This window comes from Plasmodium inui, assembly GCF_000524495.1.
Source record: "Plasmodium inui San Antonio 1 unplaced genomic scaffold supercont1.1, whole genome shotgun sequence".
Lineage (NCBI taxonomy): Eukaryota > Apicomplexa > Aconoidasida > Haemosporida > Plasmodiidae > Plasmodium > Plasmodium inui.
The window spans coordinates 1,383,237-1,401,911 of NW_008481835.1; the positions used below are offsets into that span (position 1 = coordinate 1,383,237).

At 43.6% G+C, this 18,675-nt stretch overlaps 7 protein-coding genes across 7 annotated transcripts; 3 read left to right on the forward strand and 4 right to left on the reverse strand.

Annotated features, from left to right (window-relative positions):
* Positions 1 to 254: 254 nt before the first annotated feature.
* C922_00316 (hypothetical protein) lies at positions 255 to 901 on the reverse strand (the record flags this gene model as incomplete). The annotated part of the gene is made up of 2 exons (XM_008815933.1): positions 255 to 407; positions 716 to 901. 2 exons carry the CDS (start codon positions 899 to 901, stop codon positions 255 to 257), a joined length of 339 nt encoding a protein of 112 aa, XP_008814155.1.
* Positions 902 to 2,155: 1,254 nt separating this feature from the next.
* C922_00317 (hypothetical protein) lies at positions 2,156 to 4,075 on the reverse strand (the record flags this gene model as incomplete). Its single annotated transcript, XM_008815934.1, has 2 exons — positions 2,156 to 3,589; positions 3,911 to 4,075. The coding sequence occupies 2 exons, from the start codon at positions 4,073 to 4,075 to the stop codon at positions 2,156 to 2,158; spliced, it is 1,599 nt and encodes a 532-aa protein (XP_008814156.1).
* An 848-nt stretch (positions 4,076 to 4,923) lies between these two features.
* Positions 4,924 to 5,919, forward strand: C922_00318 (hypothetical protein; the record flags this gene model as incomplete). The annotated part of the gene is made up of 3 exons (XM_008815935.1): positions 4,924 to 5,134; positions 5,330 to 5,417; positions 5,826 to 5,919. The coding sequence occupies 3 exons, from the start codon at positions 4,924 to 4,926 to the stop codon at positions 5,917 to 5,919; spliced, it is 393 nt and encodes a 130-aa protein (XP_008814157.1).
* A 1,007-nt stretch (positions 5,920 to 6,926) lies between these two features.
* C922_00319 (40S ribosomal protein) lies at positions 6,927 to 8,049 on the reverse strand (the record flags this gene model as incomplete). Its single annotated transcript, XM_008815936.1, has 3 exons — positions 6,927 to 7,073; positions 7,238 to 7,821; positions 8,019 to 8,049. The coding sequence occupies 3 exons, from the start codon at positions 8,047 to 8,049 to the stop codon at positions 6,927 to 6,929; spliced, it is 762 nt and encodes a 253-aa protein (XP_008814158.1).
* A 3,857-nt stretch (positions 8,050 to 11,906) lies between these two features.
* C922_00320 (hypothetical protein) lies at positions 11,907 to 13,185 on the forward strand (the record flags this gene model as incomplete). Its single annotated transcript, XM_008815937.1, has 2 exons — positions 11,907 to 12,842; positions 12,982 to 13,185. The coding sequence occupies 2 exons, from the start codon at positions 11,907 to 11,909 to the stop codon at positions 13,183 to 13,185; spliced, it is 1,140 nt and encodes a 379-aa protein (XP_008814159.1).
* Positions 13,186 to 13,991: 806 nt separating this feature from the next.
* C922_00321 (hypothetical protein) lies at positions 13,992 to 14,967 on the reverse strand (the record flags this gene model as incomplete). The annotated part of the gene is made up of 3 exons (XM_008815938.1): positions 13,992 to 14,192; positions 14,343 to 14,545; positions 14,751 to 14,967. The coding sequence occupies 3 exons, from the start codon at positions 14,965 to 14,967 to the stop codon at positions 13,992 to 13,994; spliced, it is 621 nt and encodes a 206-aa protein (XP_008814160.1).
* Positions 14,968 to 16,429: 1,462 nt separating this feature from the next.
* Positions 16,430 to 18,539, forward strand: C922_00322 (hypothetical protein; the record flags this gene model as incomplete). The annotated part of the gene is made up of 8 exons (XM_008815939.1): positions 16,430 to 16,868; positions 17,020 to 17,086; positions 17,206 to 17,317; positions 17,533 to 17,583; positions 17,708 to 17,823; positions 17,948 to 18,041; positions 18,143 to 18,298; positions 18,510 to 18,539. The coding sequence occupies 8 exons, from the start codon at positions 16,430 to 16,432 to the stop codon at positions 18,537 to 18,539; spliced, it is 1,065 nt and encodes a 354-aa protein (XP_008814161.1).
* Between the last annotated feature and the right edge of the window lie 136 nt (positions 18,540 to 18,675).

Consider the following 18,675-nt stretch of genomic DNA (forward strand, 5'->3'; position numbering starts at 1 on the left):
TTTACATTGCCCCCCCACTGGACGCCGACAACGTGCGTACCCCCAAAGGGAGTCTGCTAATACATCGGCGAAAAAACTGGACGGGGAGAAAAAGCCTGCCTAGCCGATTCTCTCTCTTAGCAAAAATAAAATAACGCATAAGTGCAAGCAACTTTCGTCTGTGAAGCATCACGCCTTTTTTAAGGTGCCCTTTGGCCTAATAATAACCCCTTTTCGTGCGAGAGGAAGACGTGTGATTTTTTCTCCTCCCTTTTTTACCTGAACAGGTCAGGTCGATAACCATACTTTTTTAACCACCCTTCTCTTGCCGTTTGAAAAAAAGCCATTTTCGCCATCCTCGTGAATTTGTAAATTCCTCTAGAGTACCCGCCTTGTATGCACCTCATGCGTATCCGGTTAACTCCGACCTGACGGGGGGGAGAGGGCAGGTGGTGACGAAAAAGAAGGTGCAACGCATTCATGGGAAAGAAAATTGATGGACAAATTAGACGAAGAAAGGTATGCAAGTACAAAATGGGGTGAATTTTCTGAAAAAAGTGGTCCATTCATTGAGGCCTGCTTGTGTGTGGTTTGCCGGCCAGTTTAAGACATTCGTGTGTGTGGGGAGCGACGTTCCCGTGCAACGGCACTTGCAAAGCGGCGCCACTTCTACACGATTTGCACACAACTTTGACACAATTTCCACACAGCTTCCACTCAGCTGCTTCCGCCCTACCTTGTTGTTGACTCTTATTTGTCCCTTAAAGCCCAGATTCTCAAACACATTTTTGTAAACCCGGGTGTTGACTTCGGATTCCATAAAGGCGCGCCTCGCGAGAATGTCTCTAAACACTCTCCTGTTGTAACTGGGGAAACCCAGTGGCACTTGGTTGAGGTAAGGTCCCGGGTTTCTTGCTGCCATGTTTTCTGCTTATCAGACGACGGGAAAGCACTGTGCCTTCCTTCCTCAAGTGGCAGAGCAGGGCTATCTCATAGGTGCCAAGGGGAGAAGAAAAAACATGAAAGTTCGGTCGTACACAGGTGATTACCTACTGGGGTGAATTGGCTTAAAGTGGATCCAATAAGGGAGGATAACAAAATGGTTAAAAAATGTATCCCCTGTAAGGGAATTTTTTTTTCTTTTTTCTTTTTTCTTTTTTTTTTTTTTTTTTTTTTTTTTTTAACTGCTCATGCAGAAAGAACGATGTGTGATGGCCCCCTCATGGGGACATTCCAAGCACCGCGTGAAAAACAAAACGATGTCATAGTAATGATGCCATAGTAATGATGCCATAGTAATGATGTCATAATAACGATGTCATAATAACGGCGCGCATATGAACAAGCGGCTGTGCTACGAGGGGGGACGAACTAACCCCTTCGCGTTAATGCGCCAATGGGAAGAAGGAGAAATAAATGGTGATTCTTCCTGCGAAAGTGGGAGAAACGTTCAAACGGTATGCTTGCCATTTTGCTGTTCTGCGCACCTGTTGTGGGGTCGTACAGTTCATTGTGGAGGTCCCCCTTCTACAAAGTGGACTAGCATATCGAGCACGTCTCGCCCGCTTAATATATTGACAACAGGCGGAGTAACTTCTCATCTTAGGAGCACACACGTAAGAGAATATGCCACAGAGGAACTCCGGGCCCACCATACAACTCAGCATATGCGGAACAGAAACACGGGGTCGAAGAAGGTTAACAGTTGGACAGCGTTTTGTCCTTTTACGCTGGTGGGGGAAGCCCCCCGGCCATTTGCTTTCCCTGCCATATGCACACTGCACAGAGTGGGGAAGCTAAAAGGTTTATTCTCCAATTTTTTGGGGGGAATAAGAAGAAAAGGATTCATTTGGGACGATACAAAAAAAAAAAAGAAAAAGAAATTCACAAAGGAAATTATCACTATCAAGGATCACGCAGAAAACGCTGGTTGAATGATCAAATTTTTGCGCAACTCCACAGGGGACACCTGGGAGGAGGGCACGCGTCATTATGCCGATGTAACAACGGCAACGTGTGGCGGGTGCATCTGTACATATATACATACATACACACCTATATACACAGATATATAGACACATATATACATATGGCGGTGCATCACTAGGACGGGGAGTCCGCGCGGGGCCATGGGCTTAATCGGTTGGCTGCCCACGCACGTCATAGGGGGGGGCAGCTACTTCTTGGGGGCAAACCTCGGCTTCACGGATACCATCTTTACCTTCTTATTGTTAATCGTCTGCGAGCTAATGTTGCACAGATTTTTTATATACTTTTGGACGATTAAGAAGCTCTGGTTTTTTTCTTTGATGTTTAAAACATCCAGGAGAGTCAAGATGTCCATTTTGCCATTGTTCTTTTCAATCAGCTTTAGTAAAATTTTGGCACAGTTTTCTTCCTTTATTTGTAGTTCCTTGTTTCTAATTTTTTCCTTAATGAATTCGTTGATGCTGTTTGTTTTTGCATTCTGTGTGGGTTGCTTCTTATTTGGGATAATTTTTTTGTCCCCTCGGTAGTCGTCTTCATCCTCCTCCTCATCGTCGTCGTCATCCTCGTCATCATCCTCGTCGTCATCATCATCATCGTCGTCGTCATCATCGTCTTGTACGTGGCGGTTATCCTTTTTCGGTTTGTTCAGGGCGACGCCTTTTTTGGCCTTCTTCTGTGCCTCTCTTTTTAACATTCCTTTTTTGGAGGCTAGGTTTTTCTTAGCCATGTTTACAGTTCCGTCATGAATTTTGTCATCCACCTCTTCTTCTCCCTCGTCTTCGTCCTCCTCTTCATCGTCCTCGTCGTCATCATCATCGGAGTACTGCTTCAGTTCGTCATCCTCCTCATCATGCACTTGCTGCTTCAGGAGCGACTTCATAGTCTGTCCGTAGGTCGTGAGTCGGGAAAGGTCGATATCTGAGTTGTTGTCCGAATCATCATTTTCATCATTATTGTCATCATCATCAAATTCTTCCTGCCCAGAATCCTCAATATTTATGTCTTCATCATCGCTCTTTTTGCCCTCATCGTTGTAATCCCAATTGACTTTACTTTTTCTCAAGGCAGTGATGGAAAGAGCCGAATCGACATAATCAATTTTATCCTGATTTTCTCTCATTCTTAATTTGTACAGATTTTTTAAGCGTTTTTTTTCTTGTTTTTTTAATCCTAAATCGTCATCTTCATAGGATGAAGAAGAGGAATCTGAATTAACAATTTTTTTTTTTTTTTTTTTTTTTTTTCCTTCTTCTCTCACTTTGGAATTTACCTTGATATTTTCTTCCTTATTTTTTAACCTCTCAATTATATCATCCAGCCTTCTGTTGTTTTTTTCTACTCTCAATTTTTCTTGTGGGTTATTATCCACGTTGAACTTGCTCAGCGTTTTTTCCGACAGGTCCGGTTCGAAGACGTGCCAACTGGAGACGGGGTAAATGTCCGAATATTCTTCACTTTCAATCAGCACGAAAAATACATCTGTGTCCATGTTGCACTTTTTGGACACGTACGACTTGTGATTCGATTTTGCCTTTTCACTCGAGGAGTTTTTTAAAAGCCAATAGAACGCATTGTTGTTTTTGTCATTCGCCGTGGGGCTCTCGCCATGCTGATCTTTGGACTGGCGTGCGGGGGAGGGAAAAAACGAGTGAAAAGGAGTGAAACGTGTGAAGTGTGCACTGTCGAGTAGACACCGTGGAGTATACACTTTGGAGCAGACACTTTAGAGTAGACACTTTGGAGTACACACTTCGTAGTAGACACTTTGGAGCATACACTTCGTCGTGTAAACTCTATTGTGGGTTAGCCATTCAAGCTCAGGCTTTAACCTGGGGCGTGGCTACCCTCTACTCCCCTCTCGGGTTGTTTTCGCGCAGGGAATCCACCCCCACATATGGGTACCACTCCACCCTCCCCAGCGTGCGCGCTCTTTCCCCCTTACGATAAACGTCATTGGGCCGGACAACTTGCTAATTTCCCGATTGTCCGTAAAACGGGAAATCAAATATTTCACATCTCCATCCGGTTTGTTTATTCTGATTCTCTTGTTGCCATGTTTGGACAGGGTGAAGTCGGAGAACTTCAAAGGTTCCTGTGGCTCACCCATTTTACGTTCTTCTGTTCAAGTGGCAGTCGTGGGGTTATGACTCTGTTTCGGCAAACCTGCATTTGGGTTTCGCTCGCATGGTGAATTCGTCGTTGGGACCAGGTCGCTATTCTCTTGGGGGAGAAGAAAGGGGGGCGGGGCGGCACATACGTTCGACCGCACAAAGAGGGCTAAATCGGTGCGGAAATTTTGTTCAAAGTAGCTCGCGGCGGCGAGGAAAACCGACGGAGAATGGGGGTAACACAGAAATGGATGCAAAGGGAAAATAATAATTCCCGAGAAAATACGCAAAAATGTTAACATATAAAGTCATGCGAGGGTGGAAAATGCCAAGGAGAAGAACGCAAATGTGAGGAGGGACTTAAATCGGTAAATTCACCCAATGCCGAGCTGCAAATGTACAGTACGCTCTCGCTAATCGATGTATACAAGACGATAGGGACATGAGAAAACACTTTGGCGCCTGCACTAGTTTGGGGGGAATTCTTTTTTTTTTTTTTTTCTTTTGTGCGGTATAAATTATTAGCAGAGCATGCTCATATGTTCAAATATTTTTTTTTTTTTTTTTTTTGTCATTCTGCAAATTGGAAATAAAAAATTGCCTGAAAAAACGTTGCTTCCCTATCATGGCGGTAATTTAAAGAGGCACAAGGAAGAGGAAAAGTTCCTCCATGCCAGGTCAGTAGGCACGTTATAAATCATTCCGTCACAGTGATGTACAACTACATTTATGTACTTAACCCCTACGTACGTATGCAAAAAAGAAAAGCCTGCCTGCGAAAGGATGAAAAAGGAAAAACAACTCCACTCTGTTTAGCTGCCCTGTTACAAGCTTAATCAAATTCCCAATGGCGTTCAAAACGACTAAAAAGAAAACGATCACAAAGCAGGACCCCAAAAATGGCACAACCAAAAAAAGGAGCACAGAACAGAACGTCGTTAGCCAAGAGGAGGAAGACCAACTGAGTTTTAACCCCTTCAAAACCAAGGAACAAATAAAGCCATTCGACTTAAGCATAGAAAATGAAAAAACCACTGATGAGGAGGAAAACCAAACAGGTAAAACAGGAAAAAAAAAAAAAAAACAAAGAGACATGTCCAACTGTGAGAAACAACAAAACCCCTTTGCTCTTTTATCGTAATGGTTGCGCCAAATTATGTGTTAAAAGACTTTTACCCATGGGGACTACGCGTATATACAATGAGGAATGTAAACGCGTAGCACATTTTTTTTTTTTTTTTTTTCCGCGTTAGACTCGTTTAAGGAGCTGTTAAAGAGAAGGATAAAACAGATGAATCAGAAAATGAAGGAAAAGGACAAGAAAGTGACCGCTCACATTAGGTAAGGGTGTCAGCTGTGCGTGTTGCGTGTGCCGATTGCTTATCTGTGAGCAGTTTGTGCGATGGAACGGAGGGTGACAGCTGCCTTGTTATCGATTAAGCGTGGGGGAAGCCCCCCGAATGCACACATAGCTGAGGTGGAAAAGGAAAAAATAATAGGCCAAGGGGAATACCAGTCACAGTTTCATTTCTCTGAGCATCGTGTCCTGCGATGTTGGTGTTGCCACTGCACCAGCAATATATCCTTTAAGAGTGGCGCACAGAATGGCAACGCGCTCAGGCGATACATTGCACGTGTGTATAGCATCACCTGTTCGCAGTGCTCCGCAGGGGTTGGCTGCTGTCTGCAGCTGTTCTCATTTGCCCGCATTTGACCACACGCCGCTCCCTTTTAACCCTCCACTTGCAGACATAAGTACCAAGAGGATATCGAAAATTCGGGAAAAAGCTGGTTCGAAAGCAAGCTGCTGAATGACGTTCCGCGGAAGTTAACCACATGTTGAGGAGGCGTATGGTTAAAAAAAAAAATAAAAAAAAAACACATTTGGATCATACTATCCAGGAAGAACTTACCCCTTAGGGATGAGTCCAATTCAGTTGGAGTGGTTCCCCAGGGATGAGGCGCAGTTTAAAAAATTGGACCTCTGCCCCCCTACATTAGTCACTTTAAAAGTGCCCCTCGTTAATGTGACATAACCTATTGTGTCACTAACGTGTGACGGGCTCTTTTTTCTCTAAATTTCGCATTCAAAGTGGACGCTTATTTGGCACCTATTTGTTCAAACCTTCTGCACCAATCGAGCAGATAAAATGGACAAGTCGGTTAACTGTTTGCAGTTTTTTTTTTTTTTTACTTTTTAAGAAGCAACATCGTTTACGTGTGAATAACACATTCGTGTGAATAACACATTCGTGTGAAAAACACATTCGAGTGAAAAACACATTCGAGTGAAAAACACATTCGTATGAAAAACACATTCGTGTGAAAAATTGCCCCTCTATATTTCAACCGCAAATATTGCAAAAAGGGGAGTGTAACTCTGCATGGGGCGTATCGTTCCACAGTGTAATGGAAACAAAAAGGGGGAGAAAAAAGCTTGCCTACATTTTGGTCCCCCCGTCCATATGCGCCTGTTCCCCACTTTGCAGCGTAAAAGTACCTCCATAAATAAATGTGCCCTAACTATATCACCATAAAATTTGAACTGCTATTGTTTGCTGTATTTCATTTTGGTTTATAAAAAAAAAAAAAAAAATTCGCCTGTACAATTTTTTTTCCTTTTAATGTGAAAATTTAAAATAAGCAACATTCGTTTGGGTAAAAACGAGTGATAGGATAAAAAAGAAAAAAAAGGGGCGTAGCAGAATTCGCAGAGTAGCATAGCAGAAGGTTATGCCTTTTCATTCTTTGCACTTAAAAAGCGCCAGCTTTCCGCAAAAATGCGCCTTTTGGGTAATAAGCGATTTGGCAATTCTTTCTACCTGCATGGTTTTTATATCTTCAAACCGTCTAAGGCGTCTGCTTCTGAATCTTCATGTTCTGGTAGGTCTCCAGGAAATCTGACCATTCCTCATACGGCGACTTGTCAAATTTGGTTACCTTCCATAAGTCTGGAGTTAAGTAGCCGTATGTTTTGCTCAAGGCGTTGAAAATGGCCTACAAAAATGGCAAAAAAAGAAAGAAAAAAGAAAGAAGGGAGATATATGGGGGGGAGGAGGCATTCGAAGCAATCGCATGGGCGTGTAAAACTATCTGAGCAATTAACCCAGCAATCTGGTGCGTCGTCCTTGTTTGGCTAGTTAGAAATTCCCACTTCTTACCCTTAAAAAGTTGCCCCTTGTTTTGGTCTTCCCACAAGAGGATGAGAAGCAATCCTTAATGCCCGCAAAGTTAAGCATTTTCTTCGTTGTTGGCGCACCCACGATTTGGGTACCCCTTGGAGCTGGGACCAATCGAATACGAACACTACCGCACTTTCCCGACACCTTCATTGGCACCGTGTGTGGGTCTCCGATTTTGTTTCCCCAGTATCCTCTCCTCACAGGAATTAACGACAGCTTAGCAGCAATTATTGCACCTCTAATAGCAGTTGCCACTTCTTTTGCGCACTTTACCCCTAACCCACAGTGTCCATTTCCGTCCCCAATGGCGACAAAGGCCTTAAATCTTGTTCGCTGTCCGGCACGGGTCTGTTTCTGTACAGGCATAATCTTTACAACATCATCCTTCAAGGGGTGGGCACATTCTCCAGGCTGAAAGAAGTAATCAATAATTTGATACTCCTTAATGGGCAAGGAATGCAGATAAATTTCTTCGATGGAAACTATTTTTCCTTCCTTGACTAGACGTCCCAGCTTTGTTACAGGTACCCAGTTTTTCAAGTCATCTTCTGCGGAGCCTCTTCCTCTAAAAGGAGGAGAAATAAAATGGTGGGGTGAAAAAGTGCGTGTGAAGAGTGAAACACCGTTCGGAACACAAGCGGCACGCGCGTATGTAGGCGCCTCGGGGGGTTCGAAGTGGTTTTATTTTCTACATGCTTCATCGTTTATCAGCATATCAGCGTAGCCGCCTTATTGCGGCCTCTCCTTCCTTCCCGCTTACCTTCCTCTTCCTCGTCCTCTGCCACGACCATCTCTACCACCCCTCATGCCCCTTCCAAATCCTCTTGAAAATCCTCCTCTATCTCCTATGAGATGGAAAAAAAAAAAGGAAAAAATCAGCGGCAGAGTTCACGAGTACGTTTGATGTAGCCCTCTCGGCGTATTCTTCAAATAAAGTTCAGTTGAGAAGGAGGTCAATCGACAACACGTCCATATATTCAGTCATGTTCCCAAGCGAGGACGTTACATGCGCCTGTGCGGCGCCAAGGTGTAGACGAGGGGCAAGCTCATATACGAACAAGCAAGCATATATCCACAAATAGGCATTCATGTAGGCACGTACATGCGCAATAACGCGCCCGTTCTATTAGCAAACAGTATGAAACGCAGCGGGGGAAGAAGCATAAAAAAGGGACATTTTCAAAAAAACGCAATTGCAAAAGTACCTTCCATGTTGTTGCTATGTGAGTTGGAATCGTTAAATTTGGGGTGTTAAAGTTAAATGCGCTTTGTTAAGCCGTTATTTTTGCTATGTTGCTGGGATGGTACGTATCCTCTTAAGCAGGTGAAGAATAATCGGTTTGCGTTTTTGCGCTCTTTTTAAAACTCTGCCTGCCAGGTATTTCCTAATTTGTACACGTTTGCGTTATTGCTTGAGAAAAGATGTTACCGGTACAAGCGTTTTTAACTTATGCTTGTTCTCACGCGATTCAGCAGAAATGAAAAAAATTCTCGTCCCTTTTTTGAATTCTTTTTTTGTGGAATGAATTCATACGCAGGAATATTCGCAGTTGCCTGTTACTTAACTGTTTTTTTTTTTTTCTTAAATTGACCATTGGTGTTGTTATATACTTGCGTTGCTCCGTGGAAATTTTTTCGCCTTGCAGTGGGTGGATGCTCGGCGTGGGTAAAACATACCCGCCTGGACCAAGAAGGTGGAAAACTCACCAAAACTCTGTATACTGTATATATAGAGGGGTAAAAGTAAAAGCTACAAAAGTGGTACCTCTAACTGTGCTGTACAAAATTTGTTGGGCGTTTCCTTCGTGTTGTGCATTTGCCAAGGTAGCGGAACGAGGTGCGAAGGGTTGGGGATATTCACCGAAAGAAAAAAAAAAAAAGCCATAGCGTTGAAGTTGCCATTTGGTCGAAATAGCAACTTACGTGTGGAGAAAGGCAATATGATAATTATGTATCATATATATATAGGTATAGGGTTTTTTCGGTGGCTTCCTCAGGGTGTAGGGTCCCCTTTGAACGAGAATGCCCCCCCGCTGTGCAATTAACCCGAGGACACCTTCTCTCCTGTTGCGGTGGCTTCCCCCCCTTTATTATTGTAAGAAGTGGCTTTACGGGAAAAGCGCAATAGAGTGCCAAAAAAAAAAAAAAGGAGAAAACGAATAAAACAATCCCGTTTAGGCCAACTTTTAAGCAGCCCCCAATATGCCAGAAATAAAAAACACTCACGTGAAAGAGTAGTCACCCACCCCGTATCCACGACAAAACAAACGTGCTATACACTCCTATACGGGGTAAATTAAAAATATCCACGCGCTAGCACATGGGGGAGGGGAGCTACAACAGCATATATCATAGTACACTGTACTACACTACATTATTTATACATTTCCAGAGTAACATGGCTGTCCCCGCGGGAAAGCAAATGCGCTGCCCTCCCCTGTAATTTCGGATTCGAAGAGCCATTCACCTGTTGGTAAAAAATGGGGAAGGACAGTTGCAAATTTGGCTGAGCGGTGAGCAATGCCCATGTATATCTACCAATGTAGGTTACGTACAAATAATATTATGTGCTTTATCTACCTTCCTCACCCTGTTGCTTCCGCTGCTTTGTAGGGAAACAATAACACCATAAGAAAAGGCCAGAACGAAATGTGCCTTTTCCGTTCTTTTTTTTTCTTTTTAATTCACATGATGATCAGCTAAGGACGCTACAATTTCGCTTTTTTTTTTCTTTAATTCACTAACTTTGGAAGAAGTGTGACAGTCGGTTAAGTTCAGTGCTGCGTGGATTGTTTTCCCCGCGGTGGCCCCTTCACGAAAGTGAGCACCCTCGTTGGCTACATTTTGAATGTACATATGCGAAATTGGCATTTCTTTTTTTTTTAATTTTGCTGTAACTGGGTCACTTGGGTTAATTTTCCACTGTGTAATCTTAGAAGAAAAGCTCTTTTTTTGTTTTTTTTTTTTTTGGGATAGCCTAATGTATCGTGTGTTGGGGGGATAAAAAAAAAAAAAAAAAGAGTTCAAAAATTGGAGAAATATTCCAAATGGGACACTACCCCATCGCATCATCACGGTGGTATTGCATTATAGTATATGGTGCCTCTCAAATGTGGTCATTTCTTACTGAGCAAAATTTTCCCTCAACAGCGCTCATTTAATTTAGCTCACAGTCTGATGGTTCTTTCATTTCCCTTATCACCATTCCATACGTGAATGGAGTACACAGAAAACGCGAACCAGGTGCTGAAAGACACACACGTGTACATGCGTGAGTACATATGTGCCTGCATACATTCGTACTTACGTTTATTTGCTTGAGAAAGCTGCGGGCTGAGCGATGCCCACCTCTCCGGAAATTTACAACAGAACAAATGGAAACAGCCAAAGGTACGCCGTCCGATTGCCGTCTTTTCCTGCATGGACAGTGAGGCCATAAGTGAGTAAGCCTGACGGGAAAGGGCGCATTGGCTCGGCGGAAAAAAAAAAAAAAAAAAGCAAAGGACGTCAACGACGCAAAGGACGCGGTGAAAGGAGCTGCAAAGAAAACTACCAAGCAGTTGCGAACGGAGCATCTCCCGTCTAAACGACCTCCTGCGCCGGCGACGGTCAGCAAAATCGTTAAGTGTAAAATTAAAAAAAATGAAGAGAAGAATATGGCCAGTAAAAGACACGCAAAGAGAAAAGTGCCCCCCCCTATAGGCGGAAAAAGAAAGATCTTCCCCAGAAAAAATATAAGGTTAAAAGGATGAAATGTCGGCCTTGCCGCGGGATCTTCGCAGCGCTGTGGAGGGCGCCTGTTCGCGTCTACATGTAGCGGCTCCCTCGTAGCTCCCGCATGCCAGTGGAGGGGATGCGCAGTGAGGACTCCACCCCCTGGTGCTGGCATGAATGTGTGCGCAGTTGTTGAGGTGTACACGTACCTACATACGTACGTATAGATATATATATATATATAAATACATATACATATGTACATGTATATGCTCGCTTGTACCTCTGCGCATGCACCTTTCCGCGAGAGGACCACGCCGCGGTTCAGGCGGCTCGAATAAATGAGCCCATTTGGTCAAAAAAAAAAAAAAAAAGAAAAGAAAAAAAACAGAACAGAATAAATCTACAAAACATGTGCGCAACAGTTTAAACAATTTCATCCGAACATACATATGTCGATAATATATGTGTACCTTTTAAAATCTTTCCAAGGCTGCATTTTTCGATTAGTTTTTTTCCGCCCCTCACTTTGTTGGCAAGGTGAATAAGACAGTCTATATTGATGTGAATATATAGCCACTCATATGAGTTTTTTTTCTTTTTTCGAGGGAGAAATGTTAAAAGAATAACTGTTATGAGACACCTTTCTGTTTTGCATAAACTGCTTTTTTTTTTTTTTTTTTTTTGACGGGGTCTCGCTCTGTCGCCCAGGCTGGAGTGCAGTGGCGCGATCTCGGCTCACTGCAAGCTCCGCTGCGCGGGAAGATATATGCGCATGTATAAATATATTCATGCGCCCATTCATAGGTCCGCACATAAGCGGACACGTAGGGGCGCAGTCTCATGAACGTCTGTGAATCCCGCGGCGAACACGTGAAGTACCCCTCACAAAGGGAGTTCTCCCTTCCCCCCCTGACATACATAACCGTCCACGATGTTTCTGTGCAGGCTGTTTAGGAAGACGGTGGTGCTGGTGACAATAGTCGTGGTGTTGCTAATCGTAGCATCCGTCATGTTAATCCTTCATTTAGTTAATAACTCAGGATCAAGTGACAAATTCCCTATCGCAATTGGAGTATACACATACGAAGTGGTTTCTAAGTATAGCCACATTCACGACCCTGCTATTGGAAAGCAAATAAATGTTGGGTCAAATGTTATTCCAATTAATGAAGCACACTCGCCATTCACACAAGGATTACTTTTTATAGATCATGACACACTGCTCGAATCTTCGGGGTTATACGGGGCTAGCTACATCAGACAAGTTTCTCTTTCTTCAGGGAAAACCACAAAGTTCCACAATTTAAGAAGTGACCTCTTCGCAGAAGGTTTGGCAATTGTCGTGGAGCCAATGACATACAGGAAGTTTATCCTTAACCTGACGTACAGGGAAAAAATCGTCCTCGTTTTTGATTATGACACTATGGAGCTGTATCACACATTTGAGCATGACTTGGATGGGTATGGGCTGACGTCCAACATCGACCCCCTACAATCCGTTGAACAATTGAAGGAACAGAATTTTGCTCTTCATCAGAAGCTGTGGACAACTAGTGGGGATAATTATTTGTACGAAGTTGAGATTCCTCACGAGTTTACAAAAAATAAAAAACTGTCCATCTCTGCGAAGACCCAAATTACCTGTGCGGGCTTCTCGATTTTTAGCATGAACGAGCTGGAGTACCATGCGCAGGCCCAGACGCTTTATGCGAATATTTTCCTCACCACGTTGATCCTTGAGATCGACATTTCCAATGGCAGGTGCCTCAAGATCATCGATGTCTCCGGCCTCATCGATCAGTGTGACAATTACGTAAGTGGGATGAACGCGGTGGGAGTAAGCGAGTCGGAGGAGTGCTCCCGGCAAGTGTGTGCACGTACCTTTCGTGTGACCGCCTCAACCGACACATCGTTACAGCGTGGCATATATTTCTTGGCCCATTCTATGCCCACTTTTTGTGCCAATTCTGTGTGCCCATTTTTTTGCCCTTTCGCCCCCACAGCAGGCAAGCAAGAAGAACAAGGAGTCCGTGCTCAACGGAATAGCGATCGACTCTGAGAACAACAGGGCGGAACTACCCAATCTGCTCGTGACGGGCAAGTTCTGGCCCAACATGTTCCAAATCAGGCTCGTCAAAAAGGTCGGCAAGTGGGAGCCCATCAATGTGCTCAGCGATTATTTCAACTCGATTGGGAACAAGGTATCGTAACTGCATTCGCGTAGGGCATTATCAAACTGTTCCACGTAAACATCAAGATCTTGGTTCCACTTGGAGATGCGCATTTTTGGGTCCGTGCGACCGCCTCATGGGGCCACCATTTGTTCTTCATCGCCATGAACCCTACATGATGGCGATGCCCATATGGGAATCCCTTTTTTAAGTATGTGTATGTAAAATTCCCCATCCCGGAATGCACACGTTAACCAATTTTGTGTCGCACGAATTAATGATCAGCCTAAACTGCACTGTTAATTACTTATGTTTTTTTCTCAGCCGTGTGATAATGTTTTTTCTGTATTAGCTATGTGCCGTCTGCGCCACGTCGCAGTTGCTATGGGGATTGATACCGATGTTGTTTCTTTTTTTTTTTTTTTTTTTTCTGTTCTTTCTTAAACAGAGTGTTCATATCACGAAAGCGTTGATATAGAAGTGGCGAAGGACAAGGATGCCTTCAGTGTTTTTTTCTGTTTTACACTAGCTGCGCAGACAGGGAAGTGAAATTCTGGGAAGTTCTGCCTGCATAGTGTCACCCATTTCTGCGCGCTTACACGTAGAGTGAAGTGGGATGCATATTTTATTCCTCACGGAGCGTCCTTCCAATGGTTCCTTAAATGATCCCTCCAATGTTGACGATGCCGTTACGAAGTGAACCCTGCAATGTAGACCATCCCTCAACGAAGTGAACCCTCTAATGTTGATGATACCTCTACGAAGTGAACCCTCCAAATGGGCTTTGGACCCCCCTTTGCGGGAAAAAAAAAAAAGATGGTGACGCGGGGTTCCCACGCACAAAACTACCTCTGTATTATCGGCCTGTCCACAATGTGGACAACACCGTTGTGGCACTTCATGTTTGGTCTGATGATCTTCGCTCCATTAAGGAAAATCGAGTGATCGCAATTTTTAAACTCTCCTGTTATCTTTACAAGTAGGTCTCGGTTAACTAAGTTGGTGATTTTCTCGGGGGCGTCCCTTTTCTCGTTGAACACGAGCCACTGCAAGGAGGGGTGGGTCGGAGGGGTAAATAGGTACATGCACGGTGGTAGAGTGGTAAAATAACTCACTGGCACAAAATAACTCACTGGCGAAATAACCCAACGGCGCAATAACCCACTGGCCCAATTGCATAGACATATGCAACTCACCGGCTGGTAGGATGATCCGTACAGGTCTCTGTAGAGCCAGAAATCCCTCGTGAAGTGGCCCAGAACAAATTCCGACAACTTGTCCCCTTCTTCATATAATTTGGCTAAACTCTCGGGGCTAATTAATTTCAGAGCCTCGTTCGAAGGCAGGAATCCTGTGTAGGGGCCTTCCAAGGATAGCTCGTGTATAAGGGAGGTACCCACTGAGAAGGGGATGCATTTGAAAGGAGGGGCGGACAAATGGGAAAGGTAGATCCACGTGATGGGCACCCCCAATGAGGCAAGACAAATAATAATGGCTCAATAAGAACACAGAAAGGGGTGTGCACCTCGGGGGAGAGACACCCCGTGAAGCGAAATTTGTGTGCATATCGGATCGCACTACACGTGTCCAACTCGGAGTTGTACCATTGGGATGATTCAGAAAGCGGGAAAATAATTTCAATTCATTATGCGAGTATATCAAATTGACTAACGTCCTCTTAATAGGTTTGTGTTCAAAGCACCAGTACGTCTTTCGGTTAATGCTTTCAGGATCGTTCGTCACTTTTTGTGGTTTCCTCAATCCGCCACTGCGTGTGTATAGCCTTTTAATAACAAAGAAAGGGGGGCGGCGCTTTTTCATTCTTTTGTATTTACGCCTACTTCGGGGGGATGTGTGCGTGTAGGTTCTGTTCAGCCGTTTGGATGATCCGTTCTCCCTAGCTAGCAATTTTTTGCAGCTCCTTTTGCAAAGCGGGAGGGATTAATCTGCGATAGTGTTATCGTTGCGGTTGATGGCTATAGCAGTCTCCCCATTTTGTTAACAATGTGTGGTCATTCAGAAGGGGGTTCTTTTGTGCAGGGGGGTAGGTGCCGTTAAATGGGATACTGCGAATGGGGGAGGCGTGCACACGGGTACAATCCCAGTGAGAATACTGCTACAACTGCGCTTAGGGTGACAGTGACAGGTTTGCTGTGCCCATTTGTAGCGGCGAAAAGAAGAGGCATAGCGAAGTCACAAAATGAAGCAAACAAAACGACCTTGAAACTGCGCCTATCATCTAAGCATACTTCGCGCGAAAAAAAAAAAAAAAAAAAAAAAAAAAAAGCGCCACGTTTTCGCAGTTTGCCAATTTTTTCTTAATCTTGGAAAACATTCGTTCCCATTTGTTGTTACATTCTTAAGAACTATTTTTTTTTTACCCCCTTGAGACATTGTTATTTTTTTTTAATTTCTTAGATAGTAAGTTCAGGTGTAAAATACGCAGGGAAAATTATGCATGCCTGTGCGAGGTTTTCGATTGTGTACTGGACAAATGCATACGAGTTTACGAGCGAGAGTATGCGAATTGAACGAATGGAATGAAGTAGGAGCAAAGGAGTCCAAGTGAATCCCTTCCCCGTCCCTCGTTCCTATGTACAGCAGTGGGGGATGCCATGTTAATACGACGCGTCAACAATCGGGTAAGTACTCCAACGGAAAATTGTGCCGTAAAGGGAGTTCCTCAGGTTGTTCACCCGGGCCTGTGTCCTTTGCGCAGTCGCGTTTGGGTGGCCATTTCGGGATCGTTACGTAAGGGAAAAAAGAAAGAGTACACAAAGGAAGCCACACAGATGGATGCACAAACGGGTACCCAAACAGAAGCATAAGCGCATACGCAGACGCACACATACACACGTTTGACACGCCCAGCTGAACTCATGGATACGCCACTGGCCCAGAATTGCGAAGCCGTTGTTCCTGAAGCGGTGACACTTGGGAGACCGAATTTTGTGCGCTTACGTCTGCGCCTATGTGTACACGTGCATACGTGTCGGCCCCTATGTTGCCCGGTTAACTTTGTCCGCGTAACCATAAAAAAAAAAAAAAAATATATCATAAATAAAGCTCTCATAAAAAAGACCATTAAGAGGGCTATCTCAAAAAAAACTGCCATAAACTGCCATAAATTGGCATAAAAAAGGCAAACCGTGCGGCGAAGTAAAACCGATAGAGCGTCCCAGCTGCGCCCCCTCCTGAACACCCAGCAGTTCAGCTAAGAAACCGCCAAGTGCGGGGCAGACACACACACTCATTTACCCCAGTGAAGCACTTAAAATACAAAATGGAGCACCTCTCAGTGACGAAGAACAGCCAAATGAACAACCTAGCGGCGTACAATAATCAGGAAGCAAACTACAGTTTGACTACTCCAAACCAGGAGGCATACTCACAAAACGATCTGTTCTACACCTTCTATGACAAATTTAATGAAATTCTTTTGTTCATACAAAATTTGAAAGAAAATAAAAATGACTTGGAAGACGAAGTAGATGACAATTTAATAAAAACTTTACACAGCTTATGTCTTGAATTTTTAAATTATATCAAACACATAAACGATTTTGGTCATATGAATTTAAGTAAAAATGACCAGGAATTAATAATCGAGTCGTACGAGAAATTTGTGCGACAGTGCAAACAGTACAACGATAAGCCGCAAGTGAAACAGCTGGAAAATGAAATTTCCAATCTGCTCGACCTGCTCTTTAATAACACCTCAGGTAGGACATTACAATGGAGGGAGCGGCGAGAACAAAGAAAAAAAAAAAAATTGCTCATTTCGTCCCCATGATTATGCTTCTGATGAGGATACATTTCTTCCCTTTTTTATGGACGAATAATTTTCCGTTGCTCCTTTTCTCCGCCACGCAGAGGCAGTGAATACCCTCTTCTCCGCGGACTCTTTTTTTATGGACCACGTGGAAAACTTGAAGCTGAAGTAGGGTCCTCAGACGTGCGAATATGGTTTTATGCGCCTTGCTGTTTCGCATCGGCAGTTCGTCCAGTAGAACAGCCACAATTCGGACCGCCTTTCACCCCTCTTCCACCCCGCTTCAGGCTGACCGAAAGAAACCAAAAAATCGAGTTCGAAAAGGAACGAGTGAAGAAGCTGGAGCTGGAGGCGAAGGTGGAAAAATATGATGAGATGTTCGAGAAGAACAAACAAAAGGTGAGCATCGCAAATGTACCCCCTCCCGGTGTGTGTACCTACGCATGAATAGTGTGTTCCCCATAGTGTGGATACCGTTTTGTCAGAGAGGAGACATACAACATGGGCGTGCTTTCGTATCACCATGTGTATGCATGTGGGTGTATGAACATGCACAAATCGGAAACCAAGACAGGAGTACTACATTTTGCTTCACATTTCCTGTCCCCTCGAAGAATAACGAAATGGACGAAACGTTAAGCAAGCTTAAGAAGGATATCAATAAGGTATGGAGGCTCGAAACGCCCTTGTCAGTGCATGTACTGAGAAGTGTAGGGAGATTTTCAGCCGGTATGGCAAAATTATGGCGCAATTTACTCTATAACTTCCCCCCTTTATATCCCCTCCCAGCTGAACGAAAAAATACAAAAATACGACAACTACGTCAAAAAGAAGCGCAAAGAAATAGACATCAACTTTTCGGATACGCTCGACTGCAAGGAAAGGATCAAGCTGTTGGAGGAGCAGTAAGAAAAGAGAGTGGTTCAAGAGAGGAAAAAAAAAAAAAAAATAACTACACACACGTGTGTCTTGCTTTGTACATGCACCACATTTACGTTTGTCTTATTACCTCTCCCCCTCCCTTTGCAGCATAAAGACAGCCGAACGGAACATCAAAACAACGCAGTTGTCACCCCTCAAAATTGTAGAAAAAACGGAACACTACATCACTTTCGAGTTTACGGTATGATGCATTTGTATATTTATTTTTTATTCATTGCGAAGCGCTTTTTTTTTCTCTTTCTCTCCTTTTATGACAGTTCATTTACCTTTACCCCTCTGCAGACAATAGGCAACGTCATGCAATTTAAAGTGAGCAATTATCAGTCAAAGAATGCGCAAGTGGAAATAACCCCCTGTGACGAACAGATTCTGTCTTACATAAAATCGAGCATAAATAAATGCAAAGATATTTCGGAGATAACTTACTTAATCAAAGAGGTACTTTTACATAAAAAGTTCAGGCAAAAAGGAGTTTTATTTTTATTTTATTTTTTTTGTTGATACGTTTTTCCATAATTTTGGCTAGACACATTTATAAGTTGCCAATTCGAGGTGGCATTTCTGGACATTGCTGTTATGCTGTCTCATGTGTGCATATGGACGAATCCTTTACCGTTGCTTCAATCCCTTTTTTACATTTCATTCGTAGGCCATATACTTAAAATTTCTGGACATTTAAGCTCATCTTTCTTTTAACCATTTGGAGGAATAATCCCACAAAAGGGCGGGAAAAAGAAATTCCCAACCTGTCCGTGCATTATTAACCGTTTCGCTTTTCACCAACAGTGCGTTGTTGCATAAATGAGCAAACCGAA